The sequence below is a fragment of the Leucoraja erinacea genome, chromosome 12 (genome assembly GCF_028641065.1).
Source record: "Leucoraja erinacea ecotype New England chromosome 12, Leri_hhj_1, whole genome shotgun sequence".
Classification (NCBI taxonomy): domain Eukaryota; kingdom Metazoa; phylum Chordata; class Chondrichthyes; order Rajiformes; family Rajidae; genus Leucoraja; species Leucoraja erinaceus.
This window is the reverse complement of record NC_073388.1, coordinates 24027001-24051747: the sequence shown is the minus strand read 5'-3', so window position 1 is coordinate 24051747 and position 24747 is coordinate 24027001. Positions and strand designations below refer to the sequence as shown.

Below are 24747 nucleotides of genomic sequence, written 5' to 3'. Positions count from 1 at the left end.
GATTCAAACAAGGGGCCATGACTTGAGAATTAAGGGACAGAAGTTTAGGGGTAACATGAGGGGGAACTTCTTTACTCAGAGAGTGGTGGCTGTGTGGAATGAACTTCCAGTGAAGGTGGTGGAGGCAGGTTCGTTTTTATAATTTAAAAATAAATTGGATAGTTATATGGACGGGAAAGGAACGGAGGGTTATGGTCTGAGCACAGGTATGGGACTAAGGGAGAATACGTGTTCGTCACGGACTAGAAGGGTCGAGATGGCCTGTTTCCGTGCTGTATTTGTTATATGGTTATATGGTATTCACTGGAGTTTAGAAGGATGAAGGGGGATCTTATAGAAACATATAAAATTATAAAAGGACTGGACAAGCTAGATGCAAGAAACATTTTCCCAATGTTGGGCGAGCCCAGAACCAGGGGGCCACAGTCTTAGCATAAAGGGGAGGTCATTTAAGACTGAGGTGAGAAAAAACTTTTCATCCAGAGAGTTGAGAATTTATGGAATTCCCTGCCACAGAGGGTAGTGGAGGTCAAGTCAGTGGATGGATTTAAGAGAGAGTTACAGTGGCTTGCAAAAGTATTCATACCCCTTGAACTTTTCCACATTTTGTCACGTTACAACCACAAACGTAAATGTATTTTATTGGGATTTTATGTGATAGACCTACACAAAGTGGCACATAATTGTGAAGTGGAAGGAAAATGATACATGGTTTTCAAATTTTTTTACAAATAAAAAACTGAAAAGTGTGGCGTGCAAAAGTATTCAGCCCCCTTTACTCTGATACCCCTAAATAAAATCCAGTGCAACCAATTGCCTTCAGAAGTCACCTAATTAGTAAGTAGAGTCCACTTGTGTGTAATCTAATCTCAGTATAAATACAGCTGTTCTGTGAAGGCTTCAGAGGTTTGTTAGAGAACATTAGTGAACAAACAGCATCATGAAGCCCAAGGAACACACCAGACAGGTCAGGGATAAAGTTGTGGAGAAGTTTAAAGCAGGGTTAGGGTATAAAAAAATATCCCAAGCTTTGAACATCTCACGGAGCACTGTTCAATCCATCATCCGAAAATGGAAAGAGTATGGCACAACTGCAAACCTACCAAGACATGGCCGTCCACCTAAACTGACAGGCCGGGCAAGGAGAGCATTGATCAGAGAAGCAGCCAAGAGGCCCATAGTAATTCTGGAGGAGCTGCAGATATCCACAGCTCAGGTGGGAGAATCTATCCACAGGACAACTATTAGTCGTGCACTTCACAAATCGGGCCCTTATGGAAGAGTGGGAAGAAGAAAGCCATTGTTGAAAAAAAACATAAGAAATCCTGTTTGCAGTTTGCCACAAGCCATGTGGGGGACACAGCAAACATGTGGAGGAAGGTGCTCTGGTCAGATGAGACCAAAATGGAAGTTTTTGGTCTAAATGCAAAACACTATGTGTGGCAGAAAACTAACACTGCACATCACCCTGAACACACCATCCCCACTGTGAAACATGGTGGTGGCAGCATCATGCTGTGGGGATGCTTTTCTTCAGCAGGGACAGGGAAGCTGGTCAGAGTTGATGGGAAGATGGATGGAGCCAAATACAGGGCAATCTTGGAAGAAAACCTGTTAGAGTCTGGAAAAGACTTGAGACTGGGGCGGAGGTTCACCTTCCAGCAGGACAACGACCCTAAACATACAGCCAGAGCTACAATAGAATGGTTTAGATCAAAGCATATTCATGTGTTAGAATGGCCCAAAGTCCAGACCTAAATCCAATTGAGAATCTCTGGCAAGACTTGAAAATTGCTGTTCACAGATGCTCTCCGTCCAATCTGACTGAGCTTGAGCTATTTTGCAAAGAAGAATGGGCAAAAATTTCAGTCCCTAGATGTGCAAAGCTGGTAGAGACATACCGCAAAAGACTTGCAGCTGTAATTGTAGCGAAAGGTGGTTCTACAAAGTATTGACTCAGGGGGGCTGAATACTTTTGCACGCCACACTTTTTAGTTTTTTATTTGTAAATAAATTTGAAAACCATGTATCATTTTCCTTCCACTTCACAATTATGCACCACTTTCTGTTGGTCTATCACATAAAATCCCAATAAAATACATTTGCGTTTGTGGTTGTAACGTTACAAAATGTGGAAAAGTTCAAGGGGTATGAAAACTTTTGCAAGCCACTGTAGATAGAGCTCTAGTGGCTAGTGGAGTCAAGGGATATGGGGAGAAGGCAGGCACGCGTTATTGATAGGGGACGATCAGCCATGATCACAATGAATGGTGAAATGAAATGAAATGAAAGGGCCGAAATGCCTCCTTGTCACCTATTTTCTATGTTATCCCCAAATGCATTTTGATTCCCTTAAAATCCAAAACAGTTCGCGGTTCTCTATCTTGTCTCCCCACTTCAGTGTGCTGACAGGCAAAACGTGGCCTAGCCCAATAAAGAGACAGTACACTTAGCATTTGAACCGGCTACCTTCAGTTGCAGGTGTACATTGTGATCTGATGATAGTGAAACTTGTGCTATCAAAGGGCCGAAGTGGCCCTCTGACAATTTGTATGCCTCTCTCCAATATCGTTTGATTCCCTTATATCCAAGAGAGATACATGTTGTCTCCAACCTCAATATCAATGACTGAGCTTTACAGGATCAGGATATTTCTCAGTTGCTTTCTTGTGATTCAAGTAACTTGCCTACCTTGACAGTGGCCTCTCTCCTACTTCATCGATTCTCAATAGCATATCTGCAGTTCCCTCTTTAATACAATGACTGAGCTTTCTCAGTCTGCCTGTGTGGAGAATTCCAAAGAGTCGCCATCTTCTGGATGAAGAAATATTTTCATTTTTTAGTTCTGAATGGACGTCCCCTTATTATGATTTTATGATCCCTGGTTAGCCAGATATGAGACAGATTCCAGTCTAGGAGATCCTACCACATCCCACATTCCGACTAGAGAAAACGTCATCCTATCATCTACCTTGTATGTTTGAGATCATCATATTATCTCTGAACTTCTACCTTTCCATGTGATCTTTCACTGGGATAGGACAGCTTATTCACGTGGTTTCATATTCTAGCTATACTCTTGCAATGCTGCACATCAGGAATATTTATGACCATTTGCTTATTTGTGGTCACACTGAAGGACTTTTGCAAAGAGATCTATTTACCATCTCCATCTTCAAAGTTATGACCTCTTCTAAGGTTGCAATAAGATCTAGATCAACTGAGAAAGTGAACAAAATAAAGGCAGATGGAACTTAACTTAGCATGTGGGAAGTGATGAATTTTGGGAAACTAAACCAGGGCAGGACATGCAGAATTGAATGACAGGGCCCTGGGGAATGTTGTAGAATAGAGAGATCTAGGAGTGCAAGGACATAATTCCCTGAAATTGGCGACCCAAGGTGGTGAAGAGGATGTAGAGCATGCCTGCCTCCATTGGACAAAGTAGCGAGTACAAGTCTTAAGACGTCATGTTACAGATGTATGGGACGTTGTAAAGACCATAGCTGAAATGTTGTGTGCAATTCTGGTCACCCTACTGGAGGAAGAATGTGATTAAGCTTGAGAGGGTGCGGGAAAGATTCACAAGGATGTTGCTGTGACTAGGGATTAAGTTATAAGGAGACACTGGATAGGCTTGAAATGTTTTCCCTGCAGCAAAGGAGACTGACGTTCATAAAATCATGTGGGCCACAGATAAGGTGGATGGACACAGCCTTTTCCAGTCAGGAAGGAAAATAAACCTGGGTGTTTAAAACTAAAGGGCATAGAAAAAAAAATTAAAGAAGACCTGATGGGTGTCTTTGTTACACAGATGGTGGTGTGTATATGGAATGAACTGAGGGTGGCAGCCCCGACTGTTTCCATTACAAACATTGGATAGGTACACGATAGGAAAGGTTTAGAGAGTTATGGGACAAACCCCAAAAAAATGGGACTTGCTTATGAAGACATTTTGGTCCAATGGACTTGTTGGGCCAATGGGCCATTTTCCTTGTATAACTATGACTCAAAATTGTTGAGCAATATTTCAGATGCAGGCCAAGAGCTTTTCTTCTATTATATCATTTTTCCATGAGCAATTTTTAGGAGCTGCACTAGTAAAAGGCTAATTGAGCAGCATGTGTATATATCACTGTAGTAACTTGAATAACAAAGTGACAATCCTTCTCTTCATTTCCTAATGTAGGGACCATGATGTGTTGCAATTCTGATATCCAAAACCTCTGGTCCTGATTATTGGAAATTGTCTTTACATAGTGCTGGAGCACTTAGAGCAATTATTTTAACGTTTGATTTTTCTTAAAGGGGCAAGAAAACATGCAGTTGTCTCAAGTGCTGAACACTAACAGAGGAACATTGGAGTAGGGTATGGAAGGCTAGTGACTAAAAACTAGTGTTCAGAATCCCACCAGGAAACTCTTTAAATTCAGCAATATGAAGGCTTGCACCAGAAAAGGTAACCCTGAAATCTGGAAATTCAAATTTGGGAAAGGACATGTACTCCAGGTCCTATTTAACTCCTCTGTTATACTTTGTTTCATTATTAAAGGTCTCAGGACAGATGGAAATGACCAGTACAATTTTGATAATAAATAATTTGTTATGAGTGAGAAAACATAAAGATAAATTCATAAGTTATAGGAGCAGAATTAGGCCATTCAAACATGGCCGAGCTATCTTTCTCCTGCCTTTTCCCCACAATCCTTGACACCGTACTAATCACAAATCTGCTGGTAGAAACATCAAGGAGATATTGCTGGGAGCTTTATCATGAGTTTAGTGAAGTATGGTACAAGATGCTTGCAAGGACTGAGAGAATTTTGTAACCCTACCTTGATGGAATATCTCATCATCTGTGCCATAATTGGTCCTGAGAATTGCATCAACATACAACAAAAATCCATTCTCTCTCATTTCAAAGAAGAGAAGAAAAATGTTTAATTTTATCACAACGTAATAACGTGGAAAGTTTTACTCTTGCTAATGTTTCCAGGAAAAGTATAAACAAAAAATAAAGAATACTTTTATCTTCTTGTTACAAATTAAAAACATCTTTCTAATATCTGATGTGCAGCTTGTATTTATAGCAATTAGGTGTGTTTCTTCAGAAATGTCCAAAGGTTTTCTGCAAAGCTCTAAGCCTAACTGGTGAATATTCTGCATAAGAGTCCATCTTTTTGACAGGGCAAATCTTCTGCGCATTACTCCAGCCTGGTCTTGCGATGACGCAGAATCTCCTCGACTGGAATCTGTCCCAGATCCGGCTCGCCGCCCCCTTGTGCCTGCAACCAGAATTAATTCTAGATACATATTGTCTCATTTCCTATGTGCCTACAATTGCATTAAATTCTTCTACTCAACTCACTGGAAATCACAGACTATGTGGCTTTCTTGCAGTTTTGTTAAAAGTTTAACAATCACAGTCTACCTCTGTACCCATGGCATGATGCTTTCTGGATAAGGGAGAATTAAAATTGCTTCTTGCTTATGACTTTGTGTACTACTTAGAGAAGTATCATGACCTTTGTGCATAATAGTTTTCTTAAATCACAACTGGCATTTAGTTTCTTGTTAACTCTCTCGTCAGGGTCAGAGGTTAATGGCTTCTATGACAAATGTTGGGACTGGAGCACATTTTAGTGCAGCATTGAGCTAATGGTGCTCTAATGTTGATGAACTTGTACAGGTCCTCCCCACGTTAGAACAGAGCTCCAATCCTGAGAACATTTTTTAATTAAAATAAACCAGAAAAAAAATATATACAAAACAAAAACTGCAAAAACCCTTCATAGATTTTCAGTGCAGTATCATACTCAGTGATGTTTGCACTTTTCTTTAAAGAAAACACCCTTGCCACTCATGTGGCTCCCTGGGATGATATCCCCGGCCCTTGTCTGTGGGGTTTCCTCATCGGACTCTGCCCCTCAATGTCTGGCAGTGGAGACCTTAGATTGTGGTCCTCCTCTACAGAGTCTGTATTGTCTGCACCAAACTTCAGTACGTCCTTCAGCCCATACTCTTGAAGTCTAGAATGGGCAGTTGGTAAATGTTTTGGGCAGACTAAAGTGCATCTTCCAGCAGCACTTGATGTCTGTCTCAAAATGTGTCCCTAGGAATAGCCTGTAAATCAGAGAGTCCTCTGTTAGGGAGCTGTTCAGGATGAAGTGTAACAAAGACCCTTACAGCCTTCTCCAGACCCTCTCGCAAATTCACACTCTGCGAAGATATCAATAACTGTCTCCATCGTAGCTATCCTTTGAACAGTGCGTTTGCTGGAATCAAAGAGCATGCATATACCTTTTCACAGTGCAAGAAATAGCATCAAGGGGTACATTGTATTATCACAATGTACATGTCTGAGTTTCTCTGTATCAGGCACACAAAGGACCCAGAACCAAGCTCTTTGGGATCTAAAAGTTTTAGTTTACTTCATTGTCAAGTGTACGGAGGTATAGTAAAAAGCTTTTTGGTGTGTGTTTCCAGTCAGCGGAAAGACAATACATGATTACAATCAAGCCGTCCACAGCGTACGGATATAGGATAAAGGGAATTACGTTTAGTGCAAGTTAAAGTCCAGAAAGGTCCAAATAAAGATAGTCTGAGGGTCTCCAATGAGTTAGACGGTAGCTCAACAGTGCTCTCTAGTTGGTGATACATAAAAACCTGAAGCTACTTGAACCAATTTTCAAACAATGGTTCTTTAGCTGCCCTCTTGACTGCTACTGTGGCTAGTGATTTAGAAACCTGTTTCCCTCAGCAAAGTGGTGCTGGATAATGTTATGGCTAAAAACTAATGAATATTTTAATTAAAAAATAATAATAATCTACATATTTTGAAATTCCAACCTGTGCAGATATTTCCAAATCTGCTTTCATTTCTCTCAGGGCACTTTGTTTTCTCATCCCATTAGTCTCCTCGTCATTAACTTGTTGAACATGTGAAGGGTTACCTGAGAATATAAGTCATAAATATTAATCATTAACAAATACAGTCCAAGCCAGGTTGGAAGCATGGCAGAATTGCATTAAAGAATCTAATATTTGAACTAGTCTATAAACTAGATACCACCAGTCAACATATTTCAAGTTGCAATCCAATTTTCAGCTTAAAAGATTAGCTGGAAGACAGACTCCCCATGGATCTGAGGCATTCTCACAGTTGAGGGGAGATCAAAAACCAGCATTCTCTTTTTCAGCATTTCTCTTGAGAAAAGAGTAACTTGGTTCTTGAAGCGGGTTATTTGCAACGACCTTTTACAAATTGAGGTGAACAGCCTGAAGGATGGTTGGACATCCCTCAGTGGCTGCAATGCTTTGCTGGAAACTGCAATAATGTTTTTATCTTTTCTAATGCATTATACTTTCTCTGCTTAGTTGTCTCCTCTCCATTGCACATAAGACTCCCACAAACCTTCAATTCCAAAGATCCCGGGACAACTGCAGTAACTGTCAAAACGTTGGAGGTCCAGACACTGTGTAGTAATCAGGTGGTTATCGGGGTTCAGTCAGATTGAAATTCTACTCCAGAGACTTGAATAGGTAATATAAACTGCAAAGTTAGAGGTGCCACCTCAAAGTAAGGATCCGATGTCTGATTTCTTTCAGGCAGTTATGGGACTATTTTGAAAAAAAAACTAGTCAAGGTATGTACCTCCGTCCAAGATTGCTAAACAGAACACATTCTTTTTATATTGCTGAAAGGAATCTCACTGTACTCAAACTCTTTTCAAAATGGGCTGGCTCTACCATAGCCCACTGGGAGTTACTGCCTTGTTATGAATGTAGGCTTCTCCGGCAGAACTTTTCTGATCACCTAACTGGCCCTATGCCAGCTCCCTGAGCAGCCAACTATGCCACTGAAGTCCCAATGGAGTCAGAAGGACCATTGGGAGCTCTGCGGTTATCTCCCAGTTCTGAAAAGTCTTGCATCCTGCTGAACTCTAGCACTGACACAAGTTGTTATGCTTGGACCTCAGCCATACAGGTGAAAGTGAGTGACTGATCTGCCTTAATGTAAAAATGATGCAGCATTCCAATAAATGATTACCTGGTGTAATAGACAGTCAGGTTATTTCTGAATAAGGCTAATAATTTATATAAGATGGCCCCATGTGTTCCATTTGTCTGCATATAAACCATTTCTCCAGCCCTCCTGATCTGCAACTTTTCCAATCCTCTCCATCCCATGCCATCTCCAGCCTTTACTACATTCAACCTCTCCCCAGCCTTTGCCAACTCATCATCTCCAGTCTTTTCTAAGCATTCTCCCCAGATCTAGGGAAACCCGGAGAAAGGTCAGTAGCTTAAACTTGCTGAAAATCCCAAAATGTAAATAAAAAAACTGCAGATGCCAAAGACCTGAAATAAAAACAGAAAGTGCTGGAAACACTCAGCAGGTCAAGCTGTATACGTGGAAAGGAAAGCACTTGAATACAAGAGAGAATAGGAGCAGGTGTAGGCCACCCAGGGCCTTGCCTGCATTGCTAACCAGCAGCCGTCTGTTTAATTCACTTTTTTTTTTTTTTTTGTAGTTCTAGTGAGTCCTGTGTTTTGTTTGTGGGAGAAATAGACTTTTTAATGTGGGGGGTAGGGGGTAACTATATTTCTAGGTCCCTACCTGGTCAGTGAGGCAGCTTTTTCTCTGGGCTGCCCCGTCGACCCGTCCTCGTGGTCTACCAGCGGGCGTGGAGCGCCGTTTCCTGGCGGGGACCGCCTAGCACCACGGCTTCGGTGGCGGCACAGCGCTGGAGCGCTATCGCGGAGCGGAGCGGGCGATGCCTTGCCTGGGACGCTGCGCAGGATCGACGCACTGGAGCTCCGGTGAGCTGTGACCGCTGAGTTCAACACCTCCGGTCTGTGGAGCGGAGCGGAGCGGGCGGTGCCGACTTCAACATCGGGAGTCTGGGTGCTCCAAACCGGCGCGGCCTTGTCAGCTTCGGAAGCCGTGGTCCCCAGTTAGGAAGCGGCCGTTCCAGGTGGCCCAGCTGCTGAGAGGACTCTCCCGACGCCGGGGCAACAGCACCCGGCGAGAACGGCCAGGAACATCGGGCCTCCGTAGAGGCAATAGCGGAGGCCTCAATAGGCCTGACTTTGGGAGAACTGGGGATGGGGACTGGACATTGTGCCTTCCCCCACAGTGGTAACCATTGTGGGGGGATGATTTTTGTGTGTAAGTGATTATTTTAGTTTGTGTCCAAGATGGCTGGCGGAAGGGAGAGTGTACGCTGGCGCGGTTTAGCTGCCGCTGCTCTCTCTTCACATTGTGTTTTTGATTTTTTTGTCTTTGGATCGAATTCTGTCTTTAATTTGTGTATTGGTGATGTCTTTATTATTTATTTTACTCCGATTATATGTTTTTTACTCTTGTTAAATTCTGTAAGGTGTCCTTGAGACTTTTGAAAGGCGCCCATAAATAAAATGTATTATTATTATTATTATTATTCAGTATGATCACAGCTGATCTACCCCAGACATCCACTCCTCCTCTGTGTCATATTCTCATGATCACATTCTCAATCTCCCGACCGTACAAAAATATATCTACCTCTACTTTAAATACTTGGCATTTCATCTGGGGTAGAGAATTGCAGACCTTTACTGTTCTCTGCAAGAACAGTTAACACTTCAGGTCCGGGACCCTTCGTCAGAACATGTACTTAATGGTCAGGTGGGGGACCCATCACCTCTAGTGGGACATTATGCTTCGGAACTCATTACAAGAAGTTGAAGCTTGGTGATCATTGGAAGGCCATAAAAATAGTGATTGTAGCTAATATTCACTGGGTGTTAAGTATTCTGGGACATCCTAAGATTGTGAAAAGTAATATATTAAAACAGACTCACTTTAGTTTTTTTAGTTTTTCGTTTTAGAGTTACAGCATGGAAACAGGCCTTTCAGCCCACCGAGTCCGCACTGACCAGCGATGCCTGCACATTAACACTACCCTACACAAACTAGGGACAATTGTACATTTTTATACCAAGCCAATTAACACACCTGGCAGAGGTTATGGTGAGAAGGCAGGAGAATGGGATTAGGAGGGAGAGATAGATCAGCTATGATTGAATGGTGGAGTAGACTTGATGGGCTGGATGGCCTAATTCTGCTCCTATCACATGATATTATGATCTTATGAACCTACAAACCTGACGTCTTAGGGGTGTGGGAGGAAACAGAAGATCTCAGAGAAAACCCATGCAGGTCACGGGGAGGAAGTACAAACTCTGTACAGACAAGCACTTGTAGTCAGGGTCTCTAGCGCTGTAATGCAGTAACTCCACCACGACGCCATCGTGTCGTTCTTTATCTGACTGATTTTTTCCCACCAGGGAAGCATTCCAGCAGCCTACAATTAGCTCAATTCAATAATCCTACTTAAACTTCCAGTTTCCATACTAATAGAGATCACTCTCTATTTGACAGTAAGGTCTCTTTCAAATGGAAAGTAATGCATCACTATTTTTTTATGAAGTGGTAGGTTTACTAGGCTTACCTTTCCACAGCTTGGAACGTCGTGCAAAAGTTATCAAAATCACCATGTGACTCTGGCATGCTAAACAATACATCCCTTTTACCTTTAATATTATTGAGGTTACCTGACTGCTGAGACTGTTCTTTTGTAACCAGTTTTTCTTCATCACCAAACTGCACATCATCTGTCTTTTTGTAGTAATAATTATCAGGGTGCCCAAACCGCTGTGAAAACAATTGACAGAATACAACACATCAGGATAAAATGCAGCAGAGAAGATTACAGCATCGCGCATAACACAGGCAGGAGACACAACACAACACAACAGAAAGTAGGTAGATCAACACAATAGAAAAGAGAGCTATAGTTACAAGGGAACAAACAATATAGAATAGGAACACAATAGTAAATCATTCTTACTCCATTCTTTATATTTATTGTGAAATAATATTATTTAGTAAGTAAGTAAGTTTTATTATATAGCATGTTTTAAGTCAACTCGCATTGACACCAAAGTGCTTTGCATAAAATAGATAATACGTTTCCATACAAACCATAGAAAAAGGTTAAAAAAAATGTTTTTGAACAAACCTACCACATTTGGCCAATATAAGCTAATGAATAAGATAACTGGAAGGGCAACTGTGAATATGTAGACTCCCCAGAGCCACGGACGCTTGTCTGCTGCCATAAGGAGCTGCATAATCAAACCAGGCTGTAGACAATGGTAAACAATAGCAATTGTCAGTCAATGATGAGAAAACATAGTCATTCATGCTCAAAAACAACTAAATAAAACCACAGCAGTGACATGAAAACACATCAAGACTAGGTCTGCCACACGATGGCACCATTGGACAAATGACAGAGTAAATTTTCCTTTTTGGCAGAACAGAGCTTCCAAATGTGCATCCTGCCATTATATTTAGTACAGCCATTCATGCCAAAGGGCCTATTCCTGTGTTGTACTATATGTTCTATTAACTCTGATTGGTTGTGATAATGACCAACATGAATTGAGTTCAACTCCAGTATTTGAAGGAATACTATAAACAGGTAACCTGAAGGATATACATTTTGATAGCAGAACGGAAGGATATGAAAGAATGGAGTTCACATATTCAAAGGCCATTCATATTTTACTTTATCTTATCATCTTATTTTGGTGCGTCCTCTTGCATTTGAGGCTAGATCATTCATGGTCCTGAAGCATTTTTTAAATAATGGGAGACTGGATAATTGCTGCTGTTCAGAAATCTGTGTGCCTTTGTGCACACATCACACAAAATTAATTTGCAGGTATAGCACGTAATTGGGGTGGTAAATAATATGTTGCCCTTTATTGTAAGTGGTTAATATATACGAATCTGGTTAGACTGTAGCTGGAATATCATGCACAGGTTTCTTCTCCCTCCCCCAGGAAGAATATATTTACAATTGACGGAATGCAACAAAAGTTCTTGGGCTTGATTCTTGGGAGGAAGGACGATTGACACATGAGAAGAATTTACGCAGACTGAACCCACACTCTCCAGAGTTTAGAAAAAAAAATGTGATCATAGCGAGACGTACAACATTCTTACGGGGCTTCACTGGATAAATGTAGGTATAATGTTTTCCCTTTGCTGTGTATACAGAACCAGAGATAATGATTTAATGAAGGTAAGAGCTTGGTCATTCAGGACCAAATGACAAGATATTTCTTCACCCACAGGGTAGCATATGTTTGGCATTCTCTACCTAGGAGGGCAATGGACCTTCAGTTACTGAGAATATTTTAGTTAGATTGCTTTTAGATATTATAGGAAACAAGGGATGTGTGGTCTACAGGAAAGTAGTTTTGAGGTTAAGAAAGATGATGGTACTTGGGGCTAAATAAAAGACTGCATGGTTGATTCTTGCTTCTGTTGCTTATGGCCAACTACAGGAGTATAATAACATGATTGATGGAATCAACAACCTGTAGAGTCTGAAACGTAAGCAGGGATTCAACCTTATGTATCACATCGAGCCATACATCGCTTGCTCAAGCCTTCTTCAGCACACAGCACCTCACATCCACTTACTTTGCAGATACACCCACCCTTTGCTCCAAGTGCATCCCTATTTGATCGACACAAAATGCTGGAGTAACTCTGCGGGTCAGACAACATCTCTGGAGAAAAAGGATGGGTGAATGGTTCGTGTCTAGACCTTTCCAGTGCTTGGATAAACCAGCATCAATAGTTCTTTGTTTCTACATCCCTATTTGTCCATCCAGCACTGGCAATGTTTTTTTTAATGTTGTGCCCCACAGTTGCTCTTCCCTCTTCAACAAGCCCTCAACTGAAAACCACAGCGATTCCCCTGAACTCCGCTATGGGTTGGCTGTTGATGAAGGACAACAGACCCTCTCCATTTACCTGATGACGGAATTAAAAACAATACAGGCAGATGGCTACAGTTCTCATGTTGACCTGGAGAAACTTAGTGGGTGAGGCAGCATATATGGAGAGAAGGAATAGGCGACTTTACGGGTTGAGACCCTTCATCAGTCATCAAGTCATCGTACTAGATATCTCATGTATCTAAATTGAAGCTCAGAAGTTTGGTCCTTAAAAGTGAGGCTAGTTACAGTAGGGTGAAGTGGTGGGGATAGATTTGAGAAACTAGATAGGCAGGTGGCATATGGAAACAATACAATACTGAGGGAATCCTGGGGACCAATGCGTGATACTGCTGGTGCATTGGCTGCATTACATTCTTTCACCTCTCTCATCTGAGAATTGTCTCAAAAGAATCCGAGAAATGTTGTACAGCTCATTACATCACCACCACTTCTCTGAGACTCTGCCTGGTTCATTCTGATGGGCACCTCCGGATTTGCCTGGACATCATCTGCGTGCAGATAGTGTACATGTGTATTTGCTTCTGGATCTTGTTGCTTGGGCTCCTTGCACGTATTAAATGCCATGTTTGAAGTATGCATGTTACTGAGCAGATGGCCAATGTAAGATCAAATAGGGTGAAGTACTTCAGAACAGTAAATCTCCGCTATCCTGGCACCCTCAGGATATTGGTAGTGCTGGACTGGCAGAATGTCTGACCCAGCAGCTGTTACTCCTATTAATAACCAAAATGATTTTAAATCCGCTTCTTTTTAAGATGTTACACAGCAGTACAATAAAGTTTCTCATGAACCCGGTGAGTTTAAAAACAGAGCAGGAAACAGGGCTCTGGTACTTTTAACTGGAGCATGGAAAGATTGCTCCAGTTAGTTTAAGGGAGAGTGGACAACAGGACCCCATATGTTTAAAGGGAGCACGGGAGCATGGGTCCCCAAGGATTTCAATGGAGCATGGGAAACAACCCCCTGGTGAGTCTAAAGGAAATGCGGGAAATGGACTCAGTGAGCCAGATGTTAAACCATAAGTGTTTCTGTACAATAAGATATTGGATTAACATAATTTTACTGTACTAAAGCAACCACTGCAGCTGCCTGAGAATTACAGCAAGCTTAAAACATACTTTTACATTTGTGCTCCATTGATAGAGTGGTAGCTCTTGTTGTTGATGAACACTCTAGAGAGCATTAATAACCTTATGCTTGCAATCAAAAACACCCGGCAGCTCCGGGAATCTGGTACATGTATGTCCAATGGTCTGTTCAAATGGCAAAACTACTTCACCCTTAGTAATAATCAGTACGGGAACACCTCAAGGCTGCGTGCTCAGCCCCCTGCTCTACTCACTCTATACTCATGATGGTGTAGCCGGACATAGTGCGAACTCCATTTTCAAGTTCGCTGACGACACCAACGTTGTGGGACGAATTACAGATGTCGATGAGACAGAGTATAGAAGTGAGATCAACCGACTGACCAAATGGTGCCAGCATAACAACCTGGCTCTCAATATCCGCAAACTGATAGTGGACTTTGGAAGAGGAAGGTTGAGGATCTACAATCCTATTTACATCAATGGGACGATGGTGGAGAGAGTCAAAAACTTCAAATTCCTGGGCGTACATATTTCCAAACAATCTTTCCTGGATCCAGCACACTGATGCAATTATAAAGAAAGCACATCAGCACCTCTATTTCCTGACACGGTTACAGAGATTCGGTATGTCAAAGAGGATTCTCTTGAAATTCGACAGGCGCACAGTAGAGAGCATACTGACTGGTTGCATCGCAGCCTGGTTCGGCAACTTGAATGTCCAGGAGCGGAAAAGACTGCAAAAAGTTGTAAACACTGCCCAATCCATCACTGGCTCTGAACTCCTCACCATCGAAGGGATTTATCGGAGTCGCTGCCTCAAAAAGGCAGCTAACATCATCAGAGACCCACACCACCCTGGCCACACACTCATCATCTCACCATCGGGAAGAAGGTACAGGAGTGTGAGGAAAGAGTTAATAGACATGGTTGATTTAGACTAGGGATAGAAAAATATAACTTAGAAAGAAATAAGATGTCAGCAGAAGCCAGACTGCTGGTAGAATAGAAAGTAACGATATAAAGAACAGAGAGAAATTCTAGAAAAAAAAGTAGCAATAGAAATACTTCAGTAGAAGTTTGGGTGGGCGTTCCACGACGTTCTCGCGGGAATCTGTGTTTTACGTTATGATTGGAAGAAGCTCAATGGGTGTGAAAATAGTGAAAAGAAATGTATAAAGATAGAAGACATCCCGATCCTCGGTGTGCCTCTAGGGGACAGCAGAGGAGAGGCACCTATTCTGTAGACTATGAACATAATAAAAAACTTCTTTGCCTGAATTTGTCTCAAAAGCATTTGTGATTTTGAATCTCACAGGAGCATGAGAATCCAGGTTTAGGAACAGCTTCTTCCCTACAACCATCAGGCTATCCTTATATAACTATAAAGCTCTGATCTTGTATGTGGATGTGTGTGTGTGTGTGTGCGTGTGTGTGTGTGTATATATTTGTTTGAGTGTTGTCATATCTTCTCAAAAAAACGACGCGCTAATGGTAAAAATTTCACATATTCCGATAGAGATTTATGCCCTGAAGTCAAAAATTGCCTTATCTGAAAATTTCATGCATTATTTCTCGAGTTATTAATCAAAATGTTCAAGAATCTGAAATAACTTTGAAAATAAAACCTAACGGCTTTGGCTGATGACGTCACAATGGCTCTGCGTGCTGCGTCGGTGCTGCGAGTGACTGCGACTGACGTCCCCCCGCGAACTGCCGCGATCCCGCTTCCATCCTCTCTCTTTCCCCCTCCTCTCTCTCCCCCCTCCTTCCTCTCCCCCCCCTCCTCTCTCCTCCCTCCTCCTCCTCCCCCCTCTCTCTCCCCCCCCTCTCCCCCCCCCCCCTCCCCCTCGGCCCCCCCCCCGCCCTCCCCCTCCCCCTCTCTCTTTCTCCCTCTCTCCCCCTCCTCACCCTCCCTTCCCCTCCCCCTCTCTGCCTCTCATCCCCCCCCCTCTGCCTCCCTCTCCCCCCCCCCCCCCCTCTCTCCCTCTCTCCTCTCCTCCTCTCTCTCTCTCCCTACCCCTCTCTCTCTGTCTCTCTCTCTCTCTCTGTCTCTGCCTCTCTCTCTCGCTGTCTCTGCCCCTCTCTCTCTCTGTCTATGCCCCTCTCTCTCTGTCTCTGCCCCCTCTCTCTCTGTCCTCTCTCTCTAGATGTGCCTGCGAGTTGGGGGCTATGCGTGAGTGGATAGGGCAAGGATGGGGTAAAAGGAGCGAATGAATAATATTAATATAATATTAAGGGAGGTGGTTAGTTTGTGTGTGTGTGTGTGACGCCATGGGCCGCCCCCCCCCCGTCGTCGGGTCCCACTTGGTCTAGTTAAACACTAAAACCTCATAAGCTATGAACTACAATGGACTCCAATAGCCTTTTATTATTATTGTCTGTTATTGTCTATTATTATCAGTCTGTGGAATTCTCAGCCTCAGAGGGCTGTGGAGGCAGGTTCTCTGGCTGCTTTCAAGAGAGAGCTAGATAGGGCTCTTAAAATAGCAGAGTCAGGGGATATGGGGAGAAGGCAGGAACAGGGTACTGATTGGGGATGATCAGCCATGATCACATTAAATGGAGGTGCTGGCTCAAAGGGCCGAATGGCCTACTCCTACACCTATTGTCTATTGTCTATTATTGCACTGTTATTGTTTGTTTTTTTGAGTTTTGTTATATTATTTATTATGAATACATATTCTGTTATGCTGCAGCAAGTAATAATGTAATTGTTCTATCTGGGACATATGACAATAAAACACTCTTGACTCTTTTGACTGACTAGCTCAATTGTCAGAAGAGTTACCTAGTTGTCCACCCAGAAAAATAATCCACCAAATCATCAGTCCTATGCATCTATGTGTCACTGTTAGCAAGGTACTGTAAATGTATCTGGCAGAACCTGGAAGCACTCATAGAAGATGAGGCCAAGGATGTAGTTGACATTTTCCACACATTTTGCTTCTACTGTCTGCCATCATCATAAACCCTGATGAGTTGAGGAAGCCCATCCTCAGTTTAATCTGCGTACACTAAGTATGGTTTCCCTGCAAGCTGGGCCTCACTGCTAATATATGCGGGGCTGCAGGTTTGTAAAAGGCAGCTTGATGTTCTCAGGTTTCTGCTCTTGCTGGTGGATTTCCTGCTGGGGCAACATCTGCTGGTAATGACATAGCTCCTGCTGCTAGTGTAACCCCTGCTGGTAATGGCATTGCTGCTGCAGATCCTGCCAGTGCTGGAGGCACCTTTCCTTGTGCTGCTGGAGTTGCTGCCCTCTGTGTCCACATCTGAGGCCAAATGCACAGCAGCATAGGCAGCACCCAATCTAATCTGACAGGTCGGATCTCCAAAGTGCAAAGCAAATATGCAAAGCTCTGAAGTTGCCAAAGTAAGCCCCCGGCATGATTACTGTGAACAAAACCTTCCACACGATAGGCAGGAAAGCAGCAGTGAGCTTTTCCTACTTACTGGCATAATTACCTGTTATTTCTTCAACCTCTCAATTACTGGAGTTTTCCCACTTTATTTTCATTGCTAAATATCAGGAAGCCTAAAAAACCCACAAACCACAGTTACATTGCACAGGCCTATTACCATTACATGTAATGGAGTGACGGATATTTGGCTTAACATATGATGAGCGTTTGGGACTGTACTTGCTGGAGTTTAGAAGGATGAAGGGGATCCTCATTGAAACCCACCGAATAATGAAGGACTTGGATAGAGTGGATGTGGAGAGGATGTTTTCCACTAGTGTGAGAGTCTGGGACTAGAGGTCATAGCCTCAGACCTAAAGGACATTCCTTTAGGAAGGAGATGAGGCGGTATTTATTTAGTCAGAGGGTGGTGAAGCTGTGGAATTATTTGCCACAGAAGGCTGTGGAGGCCGTCAATGGATATTTTTAAGGCAGAGATAGATAGTCTTGATTAGTATGGGTGCCAGAGGTCAGGTAAATGGAGTTGAGAGGGAAAGATAGATTTGGCATAATTGAATGGCGGAGTACACTTAGATTAGATTAGATTAGACTTTATTAATGGACCTAAAAGCCTAATTCTGCTCCTATCACATGATATTGACTCGTTCCTCTTCTTGGTTGTCACTCCATCACTGCCCAGTTAAAGATGAACGATGATGGTATTGAGTTGGCCTGGTGATCTGAAAATCTTCTCGGTTTTATTCCCATTATCTGGCTGCAACTCTCTCCAACCCTGCACTGCTGATACAAACCTATATAGATCTGTACATTAAAAGTTACCTAATTTCATTCCAGACAAGCTGTAACACAACAAAAGCAGCCTACAGCTCACCTGAACAGGAGCTATGTTTACTTACTTCATCTGCATTGTAGGCTGCTTTTGTTTTTGCCCACGTGTCTTTCACCCACTGCTTGACAACCTCCTCATCGGATGAGACAATAAAATTGTCAAACATAATGTTGGCAGTGAGTGACCAGAGCTCCAGTCCAATTGCACCGATTGAAGTCATTTCAAATGGGTTTGTATCCTCAAAATAGTTTGGATTAGGTATCGTTCGAGGTATCCATGCTCCCTATTGGAACAAAGTTGGAAAAATTAGAACTTTTGCTAACTTAGATTTCTGGATTTGTTACAGCAGAGTGAAGATGTATTGTATATTTTTGAGGACGGGTAGAGGAGTCACTTACTTCATGGTTTATGTATAACGTATTGTTTTCAGATTGGAGTGAATGAGAAGCAGTTTATTAAAAGATTGGCTGTTATAGAGAAAAGTACCATCTAAAAATGTACATGGAATATAGGAGAGATTGTAACTGAGTGGCATTTTAAAAGTATATAATTAGAAAATGGATTACATATATTTTTGATATGCTAAAGGACTATATGTTTTGCCCTAATACCAAGTTAGAAGCCAGAAAAAATGTCATGAAATTAGGTCATCCAAACTGCTATAATTGCTACTTGTTTCAAAGTAAATGGCAACAAAGTCATTAGTGTGCTCAGTTACAGGGTAAGGGTCAGGACTGATGATGAGATCTCACCATGACAGCAGAACCTCTTGGGAGGGGGGGACCTGTTGAAGAAAAAACTCAAGACAAAGTGATGCGAGGTGATAAAAGTGTATGGATCTTCTGCAAAGATCTCCACTGATTGATCAATGGCAACATTGGGCTCACTAAGGTTGTTTTAACTGCTTTAATTCGCCTGCTTTCATTCTTCCATCTCGTTTGGCTTTCTACTCGTTGTTTCCAATTCCATTAGTCTCATTTACTATCTTGTTTGTTGCTATCGTGTTTGTCTGAGCTAATTCGGGTCCCTGGTACCACGTTTCCCCCACTGTAACACTATGAGCCTATACTTCCACCTTCTTTAGGAAAAAAGTGGTTTCAACCAAAAGATGTGAGAATAATTCTAGTATTTGGCATTTGCATGCTGCGTGACAACAAGATATGTGACAACAATTAACAAAAGTTTTTCATCCAATTTTTTTCAATTGCTCTGCTGAAGAGTTGCCTGGCAGATCCTACAGAGTGATTCCATGGGTCTAGCTGTTCAAATGACCATCTCATGTGTGGATTCCCAGTAAAAGTCGCTATAGCCAAAGAAGCTATCTTCACATGAAGCTCATATATGATGATGATTGGGTCGGGTTATAAATTCCCTATTTCAGTGATACCAAGAATAAATGTAACATCCAACTTCAGTCCCCAAGTGTGATCAGTTAATTCATCAGGGGCTGAGAATTAAACTCCATATCCCCTGGAGACACAAAATATTGCAGATGTTAGAATCTGGACCAAAAACAAACTGCTGGAGTAACTCAGTCAGTCAGGTAGTATCTGTGGAAAGAAAAGAATGGTAGATATTTTGGGATGTGATCCTGCATCTCGTTCTTAAATTAATGAGAATAGTTAGAGAATAAATACAGTTACAACCTATAAAATGCAGGACCAATGTAGGGTGTCCGAAACAATGGCATTCCTTTCCCTCCACTGACATTGACTTGTTGAGTTCTTCTCGCAGTTTCTTTTTTTGCTCCATAGCTTGCGTATTTATTCATCACTAACAGGAACGCTACAGACTGTGCAAAGGTTTTAGCTACTGTAAGGAAGATTGCAACACTGGTGAGAATTGTTCCATGCAGTATCAATTTACCTTATATTTGGGATTGTCAATCATTGGTGCCTTCCACTTGCCCCTGTAGTCAGGATTGGCGATTATGGGGTGTGTCCAAGTTCCACAGCCCGCAGTCTTACACAGAGGGTTTGGGATCCTTGGTTCTTCCCATTCACCATCCATTTCTACATCCCTGTATGAAAAATTAAATGGTTCTGATAGAAAAGTAATTCCAGAATATAAGAAAAATAACAAAATATTTTACTTGTGAATTCAGGAATTACTTTTAAAAATTAAATCTAACTTTGAACATTAGAAAGTTATTTTTCTTCATCACGGTGGAGAAAACCTTTGTTAAGAGTTGTCTTAACTGCAAAAAAGGTTGAAGAGTGCACAAAGACTTCTTAAGCTATTGTATGAGGCATTTATAGGCCAAGAATACTTTGGTAAGGTAATTGATGAGGAATGGATATTTAATCAGAGAACACTATGAAGAGTTTTGTTTGGTGTGTGAAAGAATGTTATATTGAGATGTGTGGCACACAGGAGATGAATATGCATGAGCTTTGCTCATAGAGTCATAGAGTTACGCAGTGTGGAAACAGGCCCTTCGACCCAACGTACACCCCAACCAATATGTCCCATCTCCACGTCCCTCCTGCCTGTGTTTGGCCAATATCCCTCGAAACCTGACCTATCCAGATATCTTTCTAAATGTTTCTTAAACATTTGTGATAATATTTCACGGTATATGACAGTGAAGATTTGGGTATATGAATGTATACACCAATGAAATTGTTGTGTATATCAAGGGCTTGGTGAGGGGACTACAGGTGTCTGGATGAGTTTGTACTTATAAAGCAGCGTTGTGCGAGGGTGAATCATATCCGTAAGCAGCCTGTACTCTTTCTGTGGTCAACTTACCAATCTGAAGGTTTCTTAGATCCAGGATCTGGAATGTATTCTGGTTCCTCATCCAGCCAGTTATCAGGCTTCTCAGCAGTGGGATCTGGGATTTTGCGGGGAGCATCCTCATCCCTAAATTACAAAGTATCCCATAGCAGCTGCTCATGTGAATATCTGACATTTGTTCACATTGTAAAATATTCAAAGAGCATTAAGGTTTGCAAGCATAATACACCAGTAGGAAGAAATGACTGCAGATGAACCCAAAAATACAGGAGCAATTTGAAGTTAGACGGAGAGCCAGATCTGAAGCAGTTCAGACATTGTAACAGTCGCTAACCTCCTGTATTTTATTCCTTCCCTTCCAGCTTTCTTCCTTCCAATTTCCAGTATTGATGTTAGCAGAGCATGAAATATGATCATTCACATGACGATCTCTATCTGAGATTAGAGACTCCATGGCTATGAAAGTGTACCTTTTTCAGCAAGATCAACCTACTACTGTTAATGCAAATTTGTGTCAATTGAGGAATGACCTTTACTCACTTTATTGCTGATGGAGACATATTTCTCTGCTTATTAGCAGCCAGGGACAGAATTAGCAAGCACTTGGAATGGACCCAACTGATTATAGAAAGTCTATTGGAATTTGTTAAAGAAAGGTCTCGTCCAATTAATGATAGAATTTTTTGATGTGATGGATGAGGGTTGATAATGGAAATATGTTTGATGTGATATATGTGGAATTCCAAAAGGCATTTGCAAGGTGCCACTTAATGGGTTCATCATCACGAACGAAGGCAATGGATTAAAGGGGGTTGCAACAGGATAGAAAATTGGCCAAGTATCAGGAAATAGAATGGTAGTGACACTTTTTTTGTCAAGATAGATTTGTGAAGTGTATTGTGGTTCCAAGGGATCAGTACTAGCATTGCTGCTTTTCTCTAAGCTTATTAATTTAGAATTGGACAAAATTATCAAATTTTGATTAGTGACTGCAAGGCCTGGTGCCGAGATCCCATTTATTTACAATATATATTAACGATTTAGATGAGGGAATAAAATGTGACATCTCCAAGTTTGCGAATGACACAAAGCTGGGGGGCAGTGTGAGCTGCGATGAGGATGCTATGAGGCTGCAGGATGACTTGGATAGGTTGGGTGAGTGTGCAGATGTAGTATAATGTGGATAAATGTGAGATTACCACTTTGGTGGCAAGAACAAGAAAGCAAGTTATTACCTGAATTATGTCAGATTAGGAAAAGGCAGGTGCAATGAGACCTGGGTGTGCTTGTACATCAGTCACTGAAAGTAAGCCTGCAGGTCCAGCAGGCAGTGAAGAAAGCGAATGGCATGTTGGCCTTCATTGCAAGAGAATTTGAGTTTATCTGCAAGTAGGTCGTATTGCACTTGTACAGGGCCCTGGTGAGACCGCACCTGGAGTATTGTGTGCAAGTTTGGTCTCTTAATTTGAGGAAGGACATTATTGCTATTGAGGGAGTGGAGCGTAGGTTCACCAGGTTAATTCCCGGGATGGCGGGACTGACATATGATGAAAGAATGGGTCGACTGGGCTTATATTCACTGGAATTTAGAAGGATGAGTAGATCTTATAGAAACATATAAAATTCTTAAAGGATTGGACAGCCTGGATGCAAGACAAATATTTCCGATGTCCAGAACTAGGGGGTCACAGTTTAAGAATAAGTGGTAGACCATTTAAGACTGAGGTGAGTAAAAACTTCTTCGCCCAATGAATTTTAGATAATCAGCCATAATCATATTGAATGGCGGTTCAAACCTGGCTGTATGACCTACTGCACCTATTTTTCTATGTTTCTATGATATAAAACATGAGGGCACAGTGAAGTTTCAGGGGGATTGTGATGGACTTTGTGAGATATTAATAGGCAGTGGAATAGAAAGATACTGTAGGTGTCTAAAGAAATTTAATGTTGACAGTGATGTATTTAGCTGAAAAAAAAAAGTGTATATGTATAATATATATAACTCACTGGTTGCCTGGTCCAAGAAGGAACTTTCTCTATTTTCAGTTGATTGGTGCTGAGGAGGGCTGGTTTTTAATGTTAGAGGAAAACTGCTGTATTCCCTGCCGGAGACAAAGTGCTGTAGTAACTCAGAAATGTCTGAGAGTGGACTCAACTGCAGAGATCTCGAAAGAACTGCCAACAACCGTGTAAGGTGGAGGACTTTTGTCAATGGCCTATGCTCCCTAGAGGAGCAAAGGGCTTAAGAAGAAGAAGACGAAGAACTCAGCGGATTAGGCAGCATCTCTGGAGAAAAGTCCAGACTGGACTGGAGACTATCTGAAGAAGGGTATCGACCCCAAACTTCCACTATTTCTTTTCTCCAGCGATGCTGCCTGATCCGCTGAGTTATTCCAGCATTTTGTGTCTATCTCTAGTATAAACTAGCGTCTACAGTTCCTTGCTATGAATTTGCTGCTGACCTATTCTCTAAAGTTCGAAGCTGTTCATATCCAATTATGCTCCATAGTATTGGAGTTGATAAATACTCTCTGGATTCTTGGTTGTAACTAAGTTGAAGAAGAAAAGGTGAATACACCTGGACAGAAGACTAAGTGTACAGGTGCTTCTACTTAATCTGGATTGGTTTAATTCTTACCAGTCATTGGGTTTCACTGACTCTGGGTCGGCTATCTGAGGCCTGTCATCCCAGTCTTCAGGTTTTTGATGGCTGGGATCTTCAATCTCTTTGGGAGGGTTGACAGATGGAGTCATGTCATGAAAGAAGCTTCCTTTACTCACAGATATTTCATCAATTCGTATCTCGTAGCTGTTGTCTGGTCTCACAACTAAATCAGTAATTATTTGATTTGTCATAGAAAATAGGAAGAGAGATGAAAGAGAATGTCAAGTGATTATTTTCAGTACAGCAATTATATTAGAATATACCTATAATGTACGTAAATATGTTACAATATACTAGTGATGCTGAGGTGTGATAAACCTACTCCACAAATCAACAGCTGGATTTTGACATCCACATTTTAAACTACGTTTACACCAGGAGGACAAGCACCAGAGATTGTGCTGAATACAGGGAACCTTGCTCTTCATTTTAATTATTATTTTCACCAACAGTTACATAAGAGAAAATTGACAGATTGCTTAGCTACAGTATATATAAATGTGTATGAATCCAATGAGCTGCATATTCTGTGCCGTTTGATTCAAAAAACAATTTAGACTGCAAGTTCCACTTTAAACATAACCAATTAAGAGTTCCTCCCCTCTCTTGCAGCTATTTTAGTTTCTGTTAGAATGGTTAAAAAGATCACATTACTCAGTGTGTACAGGTGAGGTCTTTTATCGGTGAAGTAACTTTGGAGGTCCACGTCCGGTTTCCTGGCATGCTTCTCCTCAAATGCACCTGTTACTGGATCCCTATGTCTGAATATGAAGTGCAATTTGTAGTTGTGGCCACACTTGTCTGGTCCAAACATGATGGTGTAAGGGGTTTTGTCAAAGAACTTTTTCTGTGGAAAACAATGTCAGAGTTCATAATGAGCGCAAGAAATTTGTCATCAAAAAGTGATTTACCAATTATTCAGGTTGAGTAGGATCTATCTGCTGAACCATCTTAAACTATGTTCAACTGTGTTCTTTTTCTAATGTCAAGCTGTTACTCAACCAGTCCTTAGATGTGGTGACAGGTGGAAATCAATTGGAATCAATGATCAACACAGATGAATATCGAATATAATCATTGATAAAATGAGTTGGACTTTAATAATAACTATTGATTGACAAAGTATTGGATCAATGG

At 41.7% G+C, this 24747-nt stretch overlaps 1 protein-coding gene across 2 annotated transcripts in view; it reads right to left on the bottom strand.

Moving 5' to 3' along the window:
- Positions 1–4697: 4697 nt before the first annotated feature.
- Positions 4698–24747, bottom strand: part of si:ch211-274f20.2 (calnexin) — a 34634-nt gene continuing 14584 nt past the window's right edge. For both annotated transcript variants that reach the window (XM_055643819.1, XM_055643820.1), the window contains exons 7-15: positions 24265–24457; positions 23584–23773; positions 20955–21068; positions 20070–20223; positions 18271–18486; positions 11071–11190; positions 10600–10699; positions 6850–6953; positions 4698–5285 (exon numbers count right to left, since the gene is read on the bottom strand). In XM_055643819.1, the coding sequence (XP_055499794.1) occupies positions 5205–5285; positions 6850–6953; positions 10600–10699; positions 11071–11190; positions 18271–18486; positions 20070–20223; positions 20955–21068; positions 23584–23773; positions 24265–24457 (1272 nt within the window). In that variant the 3' untranslated portion in view covers positions 4698–5204. The remainder of the gene's footprint in view (positions 5286–6849; positions 6954–10599; positions 10700–11070; positions 11191–18270; positions 18487–20069; positions 20224–20954; positions 21069–23583; positions 23774–24264; positions 24458–24747) is intronic.